General features: G+C 38.7%; 2 protein-coding genes across 2 annotated transcripts in view; one reads left to right on the forward strand and one right to left on the reverse strand.

The window, feature by feature from the left end:
* smim10l3 (small integral membrane protein 10 like 3) overlaps positions 1-3703 on the reverse strand; it is a 5657-nt gene extending 1954 nt beyond the window's left edge. Inside the window, exon 1 of the mRNA XM_079812840.1 lies at positions 3383-3703. Coding sequence (XP_079668966.1) covers positions 3383-3550 — 168 coding nt within the window. The 5' untranslated portion in view covers positions 3551-3703. The remainder of the gene's footprint in view (positions 1-3382) is intronic.
* Positions 3704-4464: 761 nt separating this feature from the next.
* LOC307131797 (ras-related C3 botulinum toxin substrate 1-like) lies at positions 4465-16524 on the forward strand. The gene is made up of 6 exons (XM_079825735.1): positions 4465-4705; positions 10667-10738; positions 12717-12834; positions 13020-13082; positions 14451-14610; positions 14845-16524. Exons 1-6 carry the CDS (start codon positions 4671-4673, stop codon positions 14973-14975), a joined length of 579 nt encoding a protein of 192 aa, XP_079681861.1. The 5' UTR covers positions 4465-4670; the 3' UTR covers positions 14976-16524.
* The last annotated feature ends 2358 nt before the right edge of the window (positions 16525-18882 follow it).

Here is an 18882-nt window from a genome sequence, read left to right on the forward strand (position 1 = left end):
CAGATAGATAGATAGATAGATAGATAGATAGATAGATAGATAGATAGATAGATAGATAGATAGATAGATAGATAGACAGACAGACAGACAGACATATAGACAGAAGGATAGATAGATAGACGGACAGACAGACAGACAGACAGACAGACAGACAGACAGACGGATAGATAGATAATGAACAGACAGACAGATAGACAGACGGACAGATAGACAGACGGACGGACAGACCGAAAGATAGACGTATAGACAGACAGATACAGACAGACAGACAGACGGACAGATAGATAGATAGATAGATAGATAGATAGATAGATAGATAGATAGATAGATAGATAGATAGATAGATAATGAACAGACAGAAGGATAGACAAACAAACAGACAGACAGATAGATAGACAGACAGAGACGGACAGATAGACAGACAGACGTATAGACAGACAGACGGATGGATAGAGCCCGCGTTTTCAGCCTCCGCGTGTGAAGACCGACGCGGGCAACGACTCCCATAAGGCACCGAGTTATCTCCATTCTCCTCCTTTCATCTTCCTTTCCTCTCTCTAACCATGTGCGTCCACTCCATTCCCGTTATTTCTCAACCACGCCCCACTATTACACGTACACGTAGCCGGCACCGTAACACAGCTAATCTACGTCCTGTTCCCTCCTCCTCTAATGCCCCTCCGTCTCTTTCTTTTTCTGTGGGGCTATGGAATTGTCAGTCAGCTGTCAATAAAGCTGACTTCATTCCAGCCTTTGCCACTCAATCCGCTCTCAAAATCCTGGCCTTGACTGAGACCTGGGTCCATCCAGAAGACTCAGCAACACCTTTCTTTTAGGCCAGCACGAGCTACTCCCTTTTGTTTCATCCTTCCTCTCACAGAATAATCAGCTGGACGTTAACCAATCCGGTTTCAAAAGGGGCCACTCCACAGAGACTGCACTACTGTCGGTCACCGAAGCCCTGCGGATAGCTAAAGCTGAGTCCAAATCATCAGTCCTCGTCCTCCTTGATCTATCTGCTGCCTTTGACACGGTAAATCATCAAATTCTTCTGTCCACCCTCTCATCACTGGGCATCACAGGGACTCCGCTCCATTGGTTTGAATCTTATCTCACAGGTAGGTCCTTCAAGGTTGCCTGGAGAGGAGCGGAATCCCAAGCGCATCAACTGACCACGGGGGTTCCTCAGGGCTCAGTGCTTGGACCTCTCCTTTTCTCCATTTACACTACTTCATTGGGTCCCATCATTCAGGCACATGGCTTCTCATATCACTGCTATGCGGATGACACTCAGCTCTACCTTTCATTCCAACCAGACGACCCCACAGTAGCTGCACGAGTCTCCAGCTGTCTGGCTGACATCTCTGCATGGATGAGTAAAAATCACCTACAGCTCAACCTGGCAAAGACTGAGTTCCTCATCTGTCCCGCCAGTCCCACTATGCAACATGACTTCACCATCCAGCTAGGTGCATCCCTGATCTCCCCTTCAAAATCAGTCAGAAATCTTGGAGTTACATTTGATGACCAGTTGTCCTTCAGAGAACACATTGCTAAGACCGCTCGCTCATGCAGGTTTGCGCTCTACAACATCAGGAAGATCAGACCGTTCCTAACAGAACACGCAACACAGCTTCTTGTCCAGGCCCTGGTTATTTCTAGACTTGACTACTGGAATGCGCTTCTGGCTGGACTCCCCTCTTGTGCGATCCAAACACTTCGAATGATCCAGAATGCAGCGGCACGTCTGGTCTTCAACGAGCCCAAAAGGACTCACGTCACACCACTCTTTATCTCTCTGCACTGGCTACCACTCGCTGCTCGCATCAAGTTTAAGGCGCTGATGCTTGCCTACAGAGCCACCACGAGCTCAGCTCCTGCATACTTTGACTCAATTCTACGAATCCACACCCCCACCAGAAGCCTTTGTTCAGCTAAGGAGCGAAGGCTTGTGGTACCATCACAGAGAGGCAAAAAATCCCTTTCCAGAACATTTTCATTCAACGCTCCCAGCTGGTGGAACGATCTGCCCACCGCCATCCGAAATGCTGATTCGTTGACAACATTCAAAAGTCAACTAAAAACTCATCTCTTCCATGAGCACAACAAAAAAAACAACAAAAAAAAACTTTCCTTTCCTCTTTCTCCTCCTCTTTCCCTCCCTACTCTAGCCTGTGCTACACTGAGAAATGTACACGGACTAAGTATTTCATGCACTTGTTGCGCTCACTCGACTCTTCACGACCAATCGCTTATTGTACCCCCAAGTTGTAAGTTGCTTTGGATAAAAGCGTCTGCTAAATGCATAAATGTAAATGTAAATGTAATGGATAGACAGACAGACAGACAGACGTATAGACAGACAGACATACAGATAAATTGACAGACAAACAGACAGATAGATAGACAGATGGACAGATAGACATATAGACAGACAGACGAATGGATAGACAGACATATTGACAGACATACAGACAGATGGATAGACAGACAAACAGATGGATAGACAAACAGACGGATAGACAGATGGACAGACAGACATACAGACAGATGGATAGACAGACAAACAGATGGATAGACAAACAGACGGATAGACAGATGGACAGACAGACATATAGACAGACATACAGACAGATGGATAGACAGACAAACAGATGGATAGACAAACAGACGGATAGACAGATGGACAGAGATAGACAGATGGATAGTTAGTTAGATAGATAGACAGATGGACAGACAGACAGATAGACAGACAGACGGATACATAGACAAACAGACAGACAGTTAGATAGACAGACAGACAAACAAACAGACAGACAGACAGACAGATGTATAGACAGACAGACAGATGATAGATAGACAGAAGGATGGGTAGACAGACGAATAGATAGATAGACAGACAGATGGATAGACAGACAAACAGACGGATGGACAAACAGACAGATAGACAGAAGGATAGATAGACGGACGGACAGACAGACAGATGGATAGACAGACAAACAGATGGATAGACAGATAGATAGATAGACAATGCAGACAGACAGACAGACGTATAGACAGATGGATAGACGGACAGAAAGATGGATAGACAGACAGATAGTTAGACAGACAGACGTACAGACAGACAGATGGATAGACAGACGGATAGTTAGTTAGATAGACAGACAGACGGATGGACAGACAGATAGACAGACAGACAGATGGATAGACAGACAGACAGACGTATAGACAGACAGATGGATAGACAGACAATCAGACAGATAGACAAACAGACGGTTGGACAAGCAGACGGATACATAGACAAACAGACAGACAGACAGACAGACGGATAGAGATAGATAGGCAATCAAATACACAGAATGACAGACAGACAGACTCGCACCTGTAGTCGCACGTTAAACATCATGGAGGCGATGACATAGAGGTAGGGGAATCTGACTCTGAGTCTCCAGGCGAGATCAAAGAAGATGAGCAGAGTCCGGCTGAGCCCTTTGGAAAACACCCCGTACGAGCCCGACACGCGCAGCACTAAATGCGACAGTCCCGCCATAAGAGGAGACGCTTCACCGACTCTCACAGGCGACACATGATGAGCGATACTGATCTGACGGTCATCTCACACCCGCCGAAATCATCCTCCGCCACCCTGTTATTATTTGGTCTAGGGAAGATGGGAAGATGCTGCTGCTGCTGCTGCACTCGCGACCGGATGTTGTCAATCTCTACTTCCGGTAAACCTCAGCGTAACCATAGTTTAATTCCCTAAAATTAATGTTAAATATTTGCTTTTGCATGCGTTCAATAAAAAAATAAAAACATTCATGTTAAATAATAGTCACCTAGATGAAAACAAATAAAGTAATAAATAAAGATATACCTGTAATGTATGTCGGAATGAATATACACTGTCCCGAATATGAAATATTAAAAAATAAGAAAATTTGACGCTTGAATTTTAGACATTTAACAAAAATGAACTGTATATAGCCTAGACATCTTTTTTTATTTTTTTATTACAGAAATAAGAAATTCACAGATCTAGGAGACCAAATACTATAATTTTTTTCTTGATTTTAAACACTTATGTGTATTGTTTAACCTTTTCTGTTCTTTTAAATATATTTATAAAACTTCCCCTTCGTGTAAACATGTTATATATTTAACATAAATAAATATTACCCTCTTGTAAAACATATTTGTGATATATTAATATATTTTGTACATTTGTGTGGTTTATATGCAGAGACATGCTCTCACTCAGCTTGTTTTTGGTCAGATTTCTGTCCAGGATCGTATCACATTTCCAGCTTTCAGCTGTGTATTTATTTATTTAATACACTTTTGACGTCCTATCATGAGGAATATTATTTAAATAATCAAGCAAAGAAAGAAATAAAGACGGGTGTTAGCCGGAGGACTTTTATTCTGGAGAGACCCGAGCGGAAGTGCGCTTGTAAATCTGTAGAGGAGTCACTTCCTGTCTTGGGTGGTGGCTTCAAACTTTCTTACTCGACTTCATTCCTGTGTGTGGGAATGAGAGTAGGAAGAGAACATAATCTACAAAAGCGTCGTAATTTACAGTTGTAACAAGTGTTGTTTGAACAGCGTCGTTTATTTGCCTGATCTCGTGTAGTTTCGCGCGGAGGGAGAGTGAACATCGAGTTGAAGTCATGCAGGCCATCAAGTGTGTGGTCGTCGGGGACGGGTGAGTAACTGACTGCCTCTGTGCTGACAGGACTGGGATCGCTTTCTCACACTGGCTGTGTCTCAAAGCCTGCTTTACACCGCGTTTTGGGGGCTCATAGACTTCTTTTTTTATATTAGCCAATAGCCAGATAAGCTTAGTATAAGTTACTGTAGGGCTGGGTATTGTTGACACTCATTTCACAATTCGATTCAATATCGATTATTTTTTATATATATCAGGTACAATACATGGCCAATTTTCTCAAGGAGAACACATTTCTGAACTAATGCTATAAACTATGGGAGTCAGTTGTAGCCTACTATAATATTGAAGGTAAAATGAACTGATTTGTAAACAAACACTTACATTACACTCAATTATGTTTAAAAAAATAACGTTATGTTAACACTTTACAATAAGGTTTCATTAGTTAACAGTAGTTAATGTATTAACTAACATGAACCATGAGCAGTACAATAAATAATAAAATAATAAAAATCAGCTGTTCATGGTTTGTTCTGTTTGTTCACAGTGCATTAACTATGTAAGCAAGATTTTAATAAAGTATTAGTAAATGTTGAAATTAACAAAGATAAATAAATGCCTTTATAAGTGCAGTTCATTATTAGTTAATGAAACCTTATTGAAAAGTGATAACCAAAGTTATAATATTAACTTTACAGTTACATAGTCATATTTCTACTCCAATTCGTTTTTTATATATATATAAACATTTAAATGGTGGCTGTCATAAAAACTTGCCAGATTTATTCATACATGCATTAAATATTGAAGAACATTAAAAATGAAAATCAATATCCTGTCAGGGGTGTTCAAACAGGGGTCCTCCAGAAGGCTCTAAGGGGTCCCCAGAACATTTTAAAGAATAAAAAGACAAAGCAAAAATGGATAAAGTCTACCGAACATTTTAACCGTTTCTGTTTAACGCAGTACGTTACTGCTTGCATGAATTTAGTATGAAAGTTGCTACAAATAATTTTTAATTGAACATGTTGTTCTTCAGGTTTATTCATCCAACATTTAGTATAGCCAATTTAAGTTTGGAAAAAATATGCTGTATTTACTAGGGATGGGCATTTTTGTCAATTTCTCATTTCGATCATCGATAGGTCTCAAAAACGAGTACTCGGGGGCGGGGCTTGTGCAGGGGGCGGGGCTGGTCCGTCATTGAGATAATGAAAACTGTTATGAAAATGGTTGTTGACAAATACAAGTGACATGAAAACAGGTATATGAAAACATGAACATATAAAACTAAAAATAACTGCTAGATTATGATGCATAAATGTCTTTGAAAAAGAAACATCTTTATAAAATGACCGTCTCAAACCAAGTCAATAATGTCGAGCATTGCCTTTGAGCTGAAACTGTGAAATAACACCACCCTGCAGAGCTTGCTAGCTGGTTAATAAACTCAACCAAAAGCACCCTATATCAATATTAATATGAAGATTATTATGAACCTATTACGACATAAATCAACACAAAAGGACGTGAATGCGCACGTGAACTTCAGCGCGCTAGATTTGACAGGCGCAGGTTTGAAACGGAACATTTTGAATGCGCTCTTCCCTTAAAGGGTTAGTTCACCCAAAAATGAAAATTCTGTCAGTAATTGCTCACCCTCATGTTGTTCCAACCATGTAAGACCTTTGTTCATCTTCGGAACATAATTTAGTATATTTTTGATGAAATCTGAGAGCTGTCTCACTCCTCCATAGGCTTTCAGAGGGAATGAAACTTGATGGCCCAGAATAGTAAGTAAAAACGGCATTTAAGGAGTCCAAATGACTACAGTGGCTCTGTATTAAGTCTATCATGCGACGAAAATACTTTTTGAGCGGAAAAAACAACAAAAATAATGACTTTATACCACTATTATTGTTGTTCAATTTGAGCCTCTGACGAGAGTTCGCGGGAGTGCCACGACGCATGCGCGAGAACTGAGATTACGGCGTTCTTCTTCTACTACTACTTGTTACTGGCTGCTCACTCTTTCGGAGTAGGGTTAATCTCAGTTCTCGCGCATGCGTCGTGGCACTCCCGCAAACTCTCGTCAGAGGCTCAAATTGAACAACAATAATACAGAGCCACTGTAGTCATTTGGACTCCTTAAATGCCGTTTTTACTTACTATTCTGGGCCATCAAGTTTCATTCCCTCTGAAAGCCTATGGAGGAGTGAGACAGCTCTCAGATTTCATCAAAAATATACTAAATTATGTTCCGAAGATGAACAAAGGTCTTACATGGTTGGAACAACATGAGGGTGAGTAATTACTGACAGAATTTTCATTTTTGGGTGAACTAACCCTTTAACAACGCTGATACACGGACAACGAAAGCACACAGAAACATTTTATTAAAATCGTGTTCTCATTATAATGCTTTGACAGATTGACTCTGCACATCATGCACTTAATTTTATTATTCATGATCGAAGCGTTTACAGACATCACTGCGCGTTTTCGAACTCATAACGAAAAACAACTTTAAATAACTATAGGTCTACTGTTAAAAAATATGAGAACAGTATAGCACTGCTGCATTACTAATGTCAATGATTCTGAGAAAGAAATAGCCTATCTGAAAAGAATGACGGTCTCTAAACCATCATGTCGAGCATGAAATATGCGTTTGAGCTGAAACTGAAGAGAATGAACAGCCGGTATAACAGCAGCGCTTTGATAGCTTATTAAGCTCAACCAAACGATTATTATATTAGATTAATCTGATAGACAACATAAAAGTAATCTTACAACGTGCATCTGCAGATAAGGACGCGAATGCGCACATGAACTTCACGCGCTAGTCTGAGTGTTCTCGCTAGTTTCTCTGTGGATCAGCTGATACTGAGCACAGATCATTTACAGCATTATATTTCCATCATGTTCTCATTATAATGCTATGCAGGCTATGACAGATTGGCGCTGCACATCTTTCACTAACCATTCAATGATCACAGTGATTCCAGACATCTCTGCAGTGCACGCCTCAGTTTCACTTTATTTCGCCGCGGTCTGGAGGCGTGCTGTATAACGCTAACCAATCAGACCTCCGGTACAGCGCAAAACGACGCAATAACCAATAAAAAAAGAGACAAATATTTTTTTTTCAGGGCGATCATCGTTCTCATGATCGATTATCGCTGTCACGTTCGAGTTCTCGATTACTCGACCACTGTTGCCCATCCCTAGTATTTACAATGTCACACTTACTTTTTATCTAAAAATATATAGATGGATTTTAGGAAGGGGGTCCCTCATAAAAGGTTCATCATATTTGGGGGTCCTTGGCATCATGAAGTTTGAAAACTCCTGGTCTATGTAATGTGGTGCATATATTTAGCAAAATGCTCCTCTAGAGTTAAATTTTTCTAGCAGACTAATGAGTTTATGGTCACTGGATATGGTTTTTCTGAGGTAAATGTGACGTTACATGACATTGTTTATAAGACATCGTCTTTCTGCGGTTGAAACAATGATCGATTGCATGTGACATATGGATTTCGGTAAGTTGTACTCTATATTTTAACATGCCTTTTAATTCATTTATGTTTATTTCGTGCTGTAACTGGTATTAAAGCGGAAGAGAAGATCAGTTCATGTGCCGCTTCTCTTGAGCTGAGCTTATCTGTCAAGCCTTTAGTGCCAAAACGGTATTTATGTTTTTGAATTTCGTAATAAATAATGTAATTTGAAATCTGAGTCTTTGTGTCATATAAAAAGGAACAGAGCACAAAGATTATTGTGATTTATTGGATGGGAGGGGCTCTACAATGCTCTGTTCATTCATCAACTAAAAACAGGAGGACTAATCGTTTCTTGGGATTTAAGAATCGATATTGGTTCATAAAAATGAGAATTGTTTTTTTCAAATAACAAATTTACCCAGCCCTAGTATACAGTACAAAATACAAAAATGTACATATTAATACACACACACACAAAAAAAACTAAAACATGCCAGAGTGTATAAACCCTTGACCCTTGTTTTTTATTGACAATGTTCTCCAAACTGGTGCAATAGTCCTTTGTCTCCTGAAGAAAATGAAGAACATTTGTCTTGAATCTTGACCATTTCTTCTTGTGTATATAACATTTTTTCCAAATGATAAAAAGTTGTACAATAAAAGTTAAATTATTATTACTTTCATTGGAATAATACATACATTTATCAAAATTATTTAATTTAATTATAACACTTGTTTTCCTTCTAATGTCATTTTCCACATCCACCCAAAAAATCTTTGTGTGTAATTAAAGCCAGATGGATAATAGATATTTGTTCTATGGAATATTCCAGTTAATATTTCTAAATACACTGGTCCACAATAAACACAATAAATAAAATGTTTCCTCGGTTATAATATTCCTGTGTTTCAGAATATCATTGTCTCCAAAAAACAAGCTCTCTTCAAAGGAACACTCCACTTAGGAAAAAAAAAACAGGCTCATTTTCCTACTCCCCTAGAGTTAAAGAGTTGAGTTTTACCTTTTTAGAGTCCGTTCAGCCGATCTCTGGGTCTGGTGGTAGCACTTTTAGCATAGCTTAGCATAGATCATTGAATCTGATTAGACCGTTAGCATCTCGCTCAAAAAATGACCAAAGACTTTCAATATTTTTCCTATTGAAAACTTGACACTTCTGTAGTTACATTGTGTACTAAGCCTGACGGAAAATGAAAAGTTGCGATTTTCTAGTCTATATTTTCTATATGGCTAGGAACTATACTCTCATTCCTGCGTAATAATCAAGGAACTTTGCTGCCGTACCATGGGTGCAGCGCCGCAATGATATTACACAGCACCTGACTGGTCTGCGGCTATGCAGCCCATACGCAACAAACTGTGATGCACTGTGTATTCTGACACCTTTCTATCAGAACCAGCATTAACTTCTTGAGCAATTTGAGCTACAGTAGCTCGTCTGTTTGATCAGACCACACGGGCCAGCCTTCGCTCCCCACGTGCATCAATGAGCCTTAGCCGCCCATGACCCTGTCGCCGGTTCACCACTGTTCCTTCCTTGGAGCACTTTTGATACTGACCACTGCAGACCGGGAACACACCACAAGAACTGCAATTTTGGAGATGCTCTGACCCAGTCGTCTAGCCATCACAATTTGGCCCTTGTCAAACTCACTCAAATCCTTACGCTTGCCCATTTTTCCTGTGTCACTTGCTGCCTAATATATCCCACCCACTAACCGGTGCCGTGATGAAGGGATGTCAGTGTTATTCATAATGTTACTTATGCCTGATCGGTGTAGCGTGAGAACTGATATTATACTGTTATAAAGATCTCATTGATTTACATTACAAGCGATCAGACTTTCATCTTGCTTTTAGCCATTTAAATATCAGCATCTGCACCAGATTGCATGATTTTGCTCAGTTTGGGCTTCTAAATAAAATGTAGGTGTTTTTTTCCCTCTATCTGTATATTTGCTCCATATTCTCACTGCATCTTAAAAGCTAACTGTCAAATATGATACACATATGAAATTGTTTTTTTTTTATATTTTCTTTTATATTCAATTATATTCCTTGTATTTATATTAAGTTCAACAAACTGCTCCCCCCCCCAAAAAAAATCAGGTTTTACGTGGTTAAAACATTTAATTAGAATATTTTTCTTCATAGTTAACCTGTTAATGGACTCATTTCAGTTAAATACGTTGATTGTGTTGTGGAGGACATTTGTTTCAGTTTCAATTAACATGTACAGCTTTTCTTTTTACATTTTAAAATGTTTGCAAAACTGCTTTCGGTTTTAAGAGGAAGTCAACTGCACAAAATAAATTCTCTGCCCTACAGCGATCGTCATATGAGACTTTCTCTGACCGAATGACTCACAGACAAGTTTTTCAACTGGTTACCGATACTATCCTGGATCATGCAATTGTGTGTGTTGTGTTTACCATCGCCATGACGTGTTGATCTTCTTCTTCATTCCAGAGCTGTGGGTAAAACATGCCTGCTGATCAGCTACACCACCAACGCCTTTCCTGGAGAATACATCCCCACAGTGTGAGTGTGTCCCTACTCAACTATCAATCATTCACATAGAAATCATTTCATTGTTTGTTAGATTAGCTTAAAGATTTCAGCACAGACAGGGCTCCAGACTTACATTTTTTAGCAGATGGTGTCAGCACCTGATTTGGTGGCGCTGGGGGAATTTTTAATTTAGTCATAAAACTACTATTGTTTTGCATGAATACGTGCAGTTACTAATAATATTACCGTATTTTCCGGACTATATAAGTCACACTTTTTCCATAGTTTGTCAGCAACTTATAGTCAGCTGCGACTTGTATATCAAAATTAATTCATACTGACTGACAAGAATAAACATTTAGCTACGTCTACAGCCGCGCGAGGGCACTGTATGCTGCTCCTGTAGCCTACCCCTGAAAAAAGAGGGCTCAAAAGAGGCTCAGCTGCGCGAGACAAATGCTGCCAGTGTGAATGCACAGCGGGCGCTCGCGCACGGCTCCCGCTCTCCATACGCACTGCTTCTGCCCTGCCAACGCTTGCGTGTGCGCTGTGAAGCCGGCGTTTTAGTCCAGTATAATGTGACTTATAGTCCAGTGCGACTTGTATATGTTTTTTTCCTCTTCATGATGCATTTTTTGACTTATACTCCGGAGCGACTTATAGTTCGGAAAATACGGTACATGTTTTGTTTATTGTAAATTTAACAGTGAAGCACTGAGCTTGAATTAATATGCAGATTAAATTCTTTTATTAAGAACAGTAATGTGCAAAGACCTAATTTTTATCACACTAAACTGACCGACAGCTTCAGTGATAATTAAAGGAGCTCTTTACTTGCTTTCTGTGTAATTCAGTCACAATTTGAAAAAAGATTGTTTTCGTCAGACTTTCCTACTATTTCCATGTATTAGGGAGTAGGCATGTGATGGTATCAAATTTTCATGTTGCGATTAATTGCTGAAGCTTTTATCACGGTATACGGTATTATCACGATATTGAAATAAGTTGCAAAAAAAGTGTTGTCATACTATAGGTATGGTTTAATAGTAGTTTATGGTTTAACAGGTTTAATAACTTTCTTATAACAAAAAGAAATACAATAAATTAATACACAAAAATGTATAAAGTAAACACATATTTAAAACAGATTAAAGTGCAAAAGAATGATAAAGAACAATAGGTAACACTTTACAATAAGGTCTCACTAGTTAATGCATTAACATTAACAAAGAGCGAATAGCTAAATTTTTACTGAAGTTATTCTTTGATAATGTTAGTTTTCAAAATGTACATTTAACTAAGATTAATAAATGCTTTAGAAGTATTTGTAATTGTCAAGTTTGTTAACTAATCAATTAACTAATGTTAAATAATGGAGGCTTTATGTAAAGTGTGTGACTGAACAACAACAGAATCAGTACATATTCAAACAGCATGTAGTCCAGATTGAAATATAAAATTTTTAAGTTTGAAAATAAATAGCCATAAGTCTTGAAGTATTAAGTATTTGGTTATGTGATGAGCACCGTAGCGAATACAGAAAACTGAATGGCTGTGTAAAACATTTAAATACTGTTTAGTTGCACAGTCTGTTTTGTTTACGAGGATTACCGGGGGAATGTGCATTTTCATTCAGTGCGTCTCGTTCCAATGCTTTGTTTAATAATAATAATAATAATAATAGCATGAATATTTAAATCTGTTGCATTTTGTAGGTAGTTTAAGACTGGGTTTAGATTTTTTTTAAATGTACTGTAAGGGAATGCTAATATTTTATGTTTTAAGTTATTACAATAATGAAAATGACATGTTTTTGGTTAGTTTATAATGTAATACATTTCTCATAATGTAAAAATGATTTCATTGAGCTCAAGATTTGATTACGTTTTGAGAATTATTACATTATGAACATTTTATTACAATAATAATGTAATACTTATTACATTATGTGCAGTTTTTACATTGTGAACACATTAAAGTTAAAAGGATTACATTTTTCAATTGACAGATTTGATAATTATTCTGCAAATGTGATGGTGGATGGGAAGCCAGTGAATCTGGGTCTCTGGGATACAGCCGGACAGGAGGATTATGACAGGCTCCGTCCCCTGTCCTACCCTCAAACAGTAAGATTGACACTTCAAATATAATCATACGTTTCTTTGAGTGCACATTGTCACTTCTACGCAACAGCATTTCTTGTCAAATGTCAGTCTGAGAGGTCTTGCACATTTCAAAAAGCGCTTGCATATGTAGTGGGAACACATCTGACTATCTCCATTGTTACATCACAAATGCTTTTGTCCCATAGGACGTGTTTCTCATCTGCTTCTCCCTTGTGAGTCCCGCCTCTTTTGAGAATGTCCGAGCAAAGGTAAGCGCTTTTCCCCCCAAAGTACAAGGTAGAACCAACCTAGCAGTAGGGATGCACCGGTTGACCGGCCAAAAAACGGAACGGTTTTCTTTGTATTTTTCTGCCGATTTATCCGGAAGTGCGCCCGCGTGCACATACGCCTATATTGCAATCATTCGCGAACATGTCACTTGTGTGTTACAAACGGAAACTGGAGAACTGAGGGAAGATGCGCTGAAGGGAATGAAGAGCCGCTTTCCTGCGCGAGCTGAAGTTGCGCGAGCTTACCTCTCCGCGCCCTGCACAAGCGCAGATAGTGAGCGTTTGTTCAGCTCAGCTTCTCACGTGTTGGATCGGATGAGAACGAAACAGACTAACTTGTGACAAAGCCGAAATACTTCTTTTTGTAGCCTAAAGAAGAACATGCATGCACTTTAGAAATGAAATACTATCAGTTCTGTAGCCTATAGGATGGTAATTTTTATTTGGTAACACTTTAGAATAATGGTCATTAGTTAATATTAGTTAACTACATTAGTTAACATTAACTAATAATGAACTGCGCTTATAAAGCATTTATTAATCTTTGTTAATGTTAATTTCAACATTTACTAATGCATTATTAAAATCTTGTTAACATTAGTTAATGCACTGTGATGTTTATATTAACTAACGTTAACAAAGATGAACAACTACAGTAACAAATGTACTGCTCATGGTTAGTTCATGTTAGTTAATACATTAACTAATGACCATTATTCTAAAGTGTTACCTTTTATTTTACCTTAAAATTACATTGACTTAATTTGATTTAAAAAGCACCTGCTGTAGCATCTTAGTTTTTTTCGTTGCACTAAACATTATTTGATTTAACATTTTGGAACAATTATATACTTTGGTTTTATTTAATTTCACTGGTAAAGACTTTTTTTCTTTACACTGAATTTAAAAACAAATGCTGATTTAAGTAATATCTTTGTTTGGATTGCAGAATATGCAGTTGTTGCCTTTTAATTTCACCTTTCAGCCTTTTAATTTCCAATTAAATTTCCTTTTAATTTCAGATTGAGGACTTGTTTTCATTAGCCAAAAGCCAATTTAGCCTGTTAAATACCAAATAAACATCTTGTTCATGTATACTTTCATTCTTTTATTGTGTAAAAAAAAACAAAAACAAAAATTCAGGTATCGGAATCGGACAGTTTTCTTGAAAAAAAAATCTTTATCGGAATCGGCCATGCAAAATCATGATCGGTGCGTCACTACCTAGCAGACAATTTTATATTATTCTTGAAATAATATTGAATCATGTTTAGGATTCAAACTGCATGCCCATTTCTCACCTGTGCTGGATGTTGTGATTAAATGCGAAATGTCTTGTGTGTTCAGTGGTATCCAGAAGTGAGACACCACTGTCCAAACACTCCGATCATCCTGGTGGGAACCAAGCTGGATCTGAGAGACGATAAGGACACCATTGAGAAACTGAAGGAGAAGAAGCTCACTCCCATCACCTACCCTCAGGGCCTGGCCATGGCCAAAGAGATCGGTAGGTGCTTAAACGCCTCATGAAAACAGGAGGACATTGAAATCATTTCACCTTAAAAATTTATTTTTTTTGGACTCTACTCTTTCTTTCTACTAAATTTATTCACTTTAGTTTTTAACTGCTTTATTAATTGGTAAATGTTTTCTGCGATATGCTAATTTGCCATTGATTTCACAGTGCCTAAATGTCTTTCAAAATGTTCGGGCTAAGCAAGTGTTTGTCTGTGTTTCTCAGGGGCTGTGAAGTATCTGGAGTGCTCGGCGCTCACACAGCGCGGCCTGAAGACGGTGTTCGACGAGGCCATCCGGGCCGTCCTGTGCCCTCCTCCTGTCAAGAAGAGGGGGAGGAAATGCTCCCTCCTCTAGAGCCGTCAGGACAGATTGCTGCGATCCAAACTGTATTTCTACGGGGGAGAAGTTAGAAATGAGACCATGCTTTTCATTTTTTTCCTCCATTTGTAATTACCAGTACAACTTTATACCTTCACAAAACTTTTATCAATAGAGACATAGTAGTAAAATATTGATTTCCCTGACGCGTCTCCCTTAGATAAACACATGCTATTGGACGAGCTGCGGCCTTTGACTAATGGATATTAACTTTTAGACGGTTAACCGTATCCTGAAGTTGGTTCCTTCCATTGAGAACCCATAAATGTTTGTTTACAGTCTTTGTTTGAACGAAATGAAGATCTTGCCAAATAGCACTACGTTAGCATGGGGCGGCACCCCATTTATTGCTTTCTACCCCCTAAAGGGCTGCAACCGTTTGGCAAACCAGAGCTAACCATTGGCTAATGTGAAGCCAGGGATATTGAAAGAGTTATCGGTGAGGTTCGCTTACCTCACGCTTAAATGTGACGATCAGTTAATGGAAGGAAGGATGAGGCGTCCCAACAGATTTCTTCCTCATGGGGTTATGGGCACACTTTTTGCCAGTTGTTTTTGGGGGTGTGTGGGGGGGAAGGAGGGAGGGAGGGGGGTTATACTATAACGTAAGGCCATGCAAAAACACGCCACATTTCACTTCTCAATCTTGGAAAAAATGTTTTGCATAAAGAAAATAAAGACTGTTTTTAGGAACATTTTCATCACAATTAAATCTCCCTAAGCACAATATAATTTTTAACTCATTTTAATTCAAATACAACAAATAGTGATCATTAAATAATTTAAATAATATATTTTCCTATTAAAGTAACGAGTATTTTTTGATTGTGGAAAAATGGGCTTGCTTGCAACTTCATTTCAAGACATAAATATGTGCGGTGATCCGAAAAACAGTCTTCGTTTTATTTACTCAAAGTGTATTTTCCATATTTTCTTTCTTTTGGGGGATTTCATGCGTTGTGTGTGAGGTCTCAGCGTCCTCCGTAGATGTGGCTGTCTGAAATATCGAATGGATCCTGTGGGACATTTAGTGTCAATCTCAATAATCATTATATCAACACCTTGATGCTCTTCGGGCATTTAAAATTCACCCTCTTCAGCCATATATATATATATATATATTTTCTTAACAAATTTTTAGAAACTTTATTCTTTTTGACACTTTTATATTTGCTAACGTTACAGAAAGCAATAGACTACTGTCAGATCAGATCGTACACTACAGGAATTAGTTCACGTGAAGTCGGTTTATTCCCATTATAGTCCTCATATTTTTAACACTTCTTACTGTACTAACATGTAACCGTTTGTCTCCTGAATGCTTGTCTTGTTGATTCATCATGGTATTGTGGCGCACCTACTTGAACTGTCCCGGGGCACAGGTACAGAATGTGCGTTATTTGCGTTCACCCTATCGAGCGATTTCTATCTGCACAGTTATAGCCAGATTGTAACCCTGTTTTTAGGGGTATTGATGTCACTTGTTTTACGGTTAATAAAATGCAATAAATTTAGATCAAACCCTAGAAAGTTGTTTTGTTTTAATTACAGGGCGGATAACAACATACACAACCTGTTTTACCCGAGACATTGCTGAATGAAGCTACATATTAATAAGTATAAAAAAAGGCTGGGCCCCCAGAAGTACACACATTGTTTAAGCCAATTCCCTGAACCATAAATGCCATGTGACTGACGCACCACAAGAACACTAGCCTGACGTCGTCATACTCAGATTCTAGTCAGAATATGAGTCTGGTCTGCTCCATTGGGCTGTGATTTAAGGGGCGTGTTTCAACCGAACCAGTAAAGAAAATGCCTCTGCACTCAATTGGACAGACTTGCAACCAACCAGAGCAACAAAACGACGCATAGTTGTCAACAGAACTCAACTGCACGCACGCTGGAAGAAGTAGAAGAAGACGAGTGTAAACGATCTTTGCCGGTGTAATAAAAATAATTTAAGGATACACGGAGTACTTTAGCCTGACGTCGTCATACTCCGATTTAAACAAATTCAACCCAAACGCTCTTTGGTGACGTGGATGATTACGTAACTGTTGATCATCTGTCATCATCGTATAAAGCCCGCCCTGACAATTTGATTGGTCCGAACAGCTCTGGTTCGAGCATAGTTGCTCCACAACCGATCAAGTCCAGACTGAACTTCCTGACCTCAAATGTTGTGGGCGGGGCTAAAGTTTAGCTGGCATCCAGGCTACAAGGACACACAATGTGTGCCCGAAATTCCAATTCTACAGATTTGGTGCAAACTGCTGTCCCACAGCCAAAAACACTTTTTAAAAGTTTTTCCCCCGGTTTCACAGACAAGGCATAAGCTAGTCCTAGACTAAAATGCATGTTTGAGCATTTTTAACTGAATGCAACTTGCACTGAGATATTTTAAGATATGTCAGTGTCATTGTTTTGTCTCAAGATGCACACCAGCAATGTTTTTTTTATATGGCACGTTTATAAAAGTTACTTAAATGTCCTAATTGAACTAAGGCCTAATTCTGGCTTGGTCTAAGCCATGTCTGTGAAACCGGGCCTTTAAGTATTCAAATCTTAAGACGTTTACTAAGATCATTATATTATCTATTACACACAATAATACTTAATATATCTGTGATAAAATTGTAAAAAATACAATTTATACAAAATTCAATTTTGATCACAGTTTCATCAACTAATTGCCTGAATATTTAATAAATAAGAAGCAAACCAAGAACGCCAAGGATGGATTGACGTGCATAACAAACCCACTGGCCATGTTTCCGCAGCCTCTGAGTAAGGCTGAAACTGTAGCGTCTTTTCTTGAATATATGTCTTAATTACAGTAGGCCTATTATAGATAGTTATGATATTTGTGGCTGCACCTGGGTCTGTCATTACTAGGTTAAAGTTACGCAACTGAGGCTAATCATGAGCGGTCCATGACACCTGTTACCCATGGCTATCTGTTAAGAACTATAGGCTACTGGCTACATCAATAAATTACAACAATTTCAGACTATGGGCACTGCCACTGAGACAGGCAGCGGAAGAGCCTATTTTACGCTGAGCTTGCTTCTGCTTTTTAAACATGGAAGTGTGACAAAGGCTATATAAATTCTCTAATATGGATACAGGCATATTTTTGTACACATCACTATACAACACATGTCCTTATTAGGAGAAAATATGTAGTTTTAACGAGAAAATTGACGTTTTAACGACATACGATCTCATTATTACGACATAATTGAGTGGAAAAAATTATATGTATGTGGCAGCAATGCGTCACCGTAAGTAATAGGCAGCTCTGGTCACTGCCACTTTTTACCCAGCCGTCCAATCACAGTGGAGGAGGGGCGGGACAAATACAACACTTTCTCAAACAGTTTTTTCGGTTTTCTGCCAACTTTCTCAAACTGAATGGCAGTAAAACTGAAGTACTCCTCATAGGCACTAATTCTATTCTGTCCAGGTCCGGCAATTTTGCTTTATCCATTGACGGTTCCTCCGTTTTTTCTTCCCGTCAGGTTAGGAACTTGGGAGTCATCTTTGACAGCACCCTTTCATTTGAAGCACACATTAATAACATAACCAGGTCTTGTTATTTTCATCTCCGTAATGTTTCTCGCCTCCGTCCATTTCTCACTCCGCGTAGTTCTGCTATTCTTGTTCATTCGCTTATCACCTCTCGCATTGATTACTGTAATTCTCTTTTATCTGGTTTACCACACAAATCTCTTCATAAACTTCAACTTATTCAAAATTCTGCTGCACGAATAATAACCCGGACTCCATCAGTTCAACATATTACTCCATCACTTCAGCAGCTTCACTGGCTTCCTATCAAATCCCGGATTGAATTTAAAATTCTTCTCCTCACTTACAA

This window comes from Gobio gobio (genome assembly GCF_949357685.1).
Source record: "Gobio gobio genome assembly, chromosome: 1".
Classification (NCBI taxonomy): Eukaryota; Metazoa; Chordata; class Actinopteri; order Cypriniformes; family Gobionidae; genus Gobio; species Gobio gobio.

Bases quoted from the DNA above. Each gene is read 5' to 3' on its own strand.
- LOC307131797 (XM_079825735.1), top strand. From the start codon at position 4,671: ATGCAGGCCATCAAGTGTGTGGTCGTCGGGGACGG. The intron at 13,083-14,450 runs GTAAGCGCTTTT...TTGTGTGTTCAG, and splicing joins TTGAGAATGTCCGAGCAAAG to TGGTATCCAGAAGTGAGACA. The intron at 14,611-14,844 runs GTAGGTGCTTAA...TGTGTTTCTCAG, and splicing joins GGCCATGGCCAAAGAGATCG to GGGCTGTGAAGTATCTGGAG.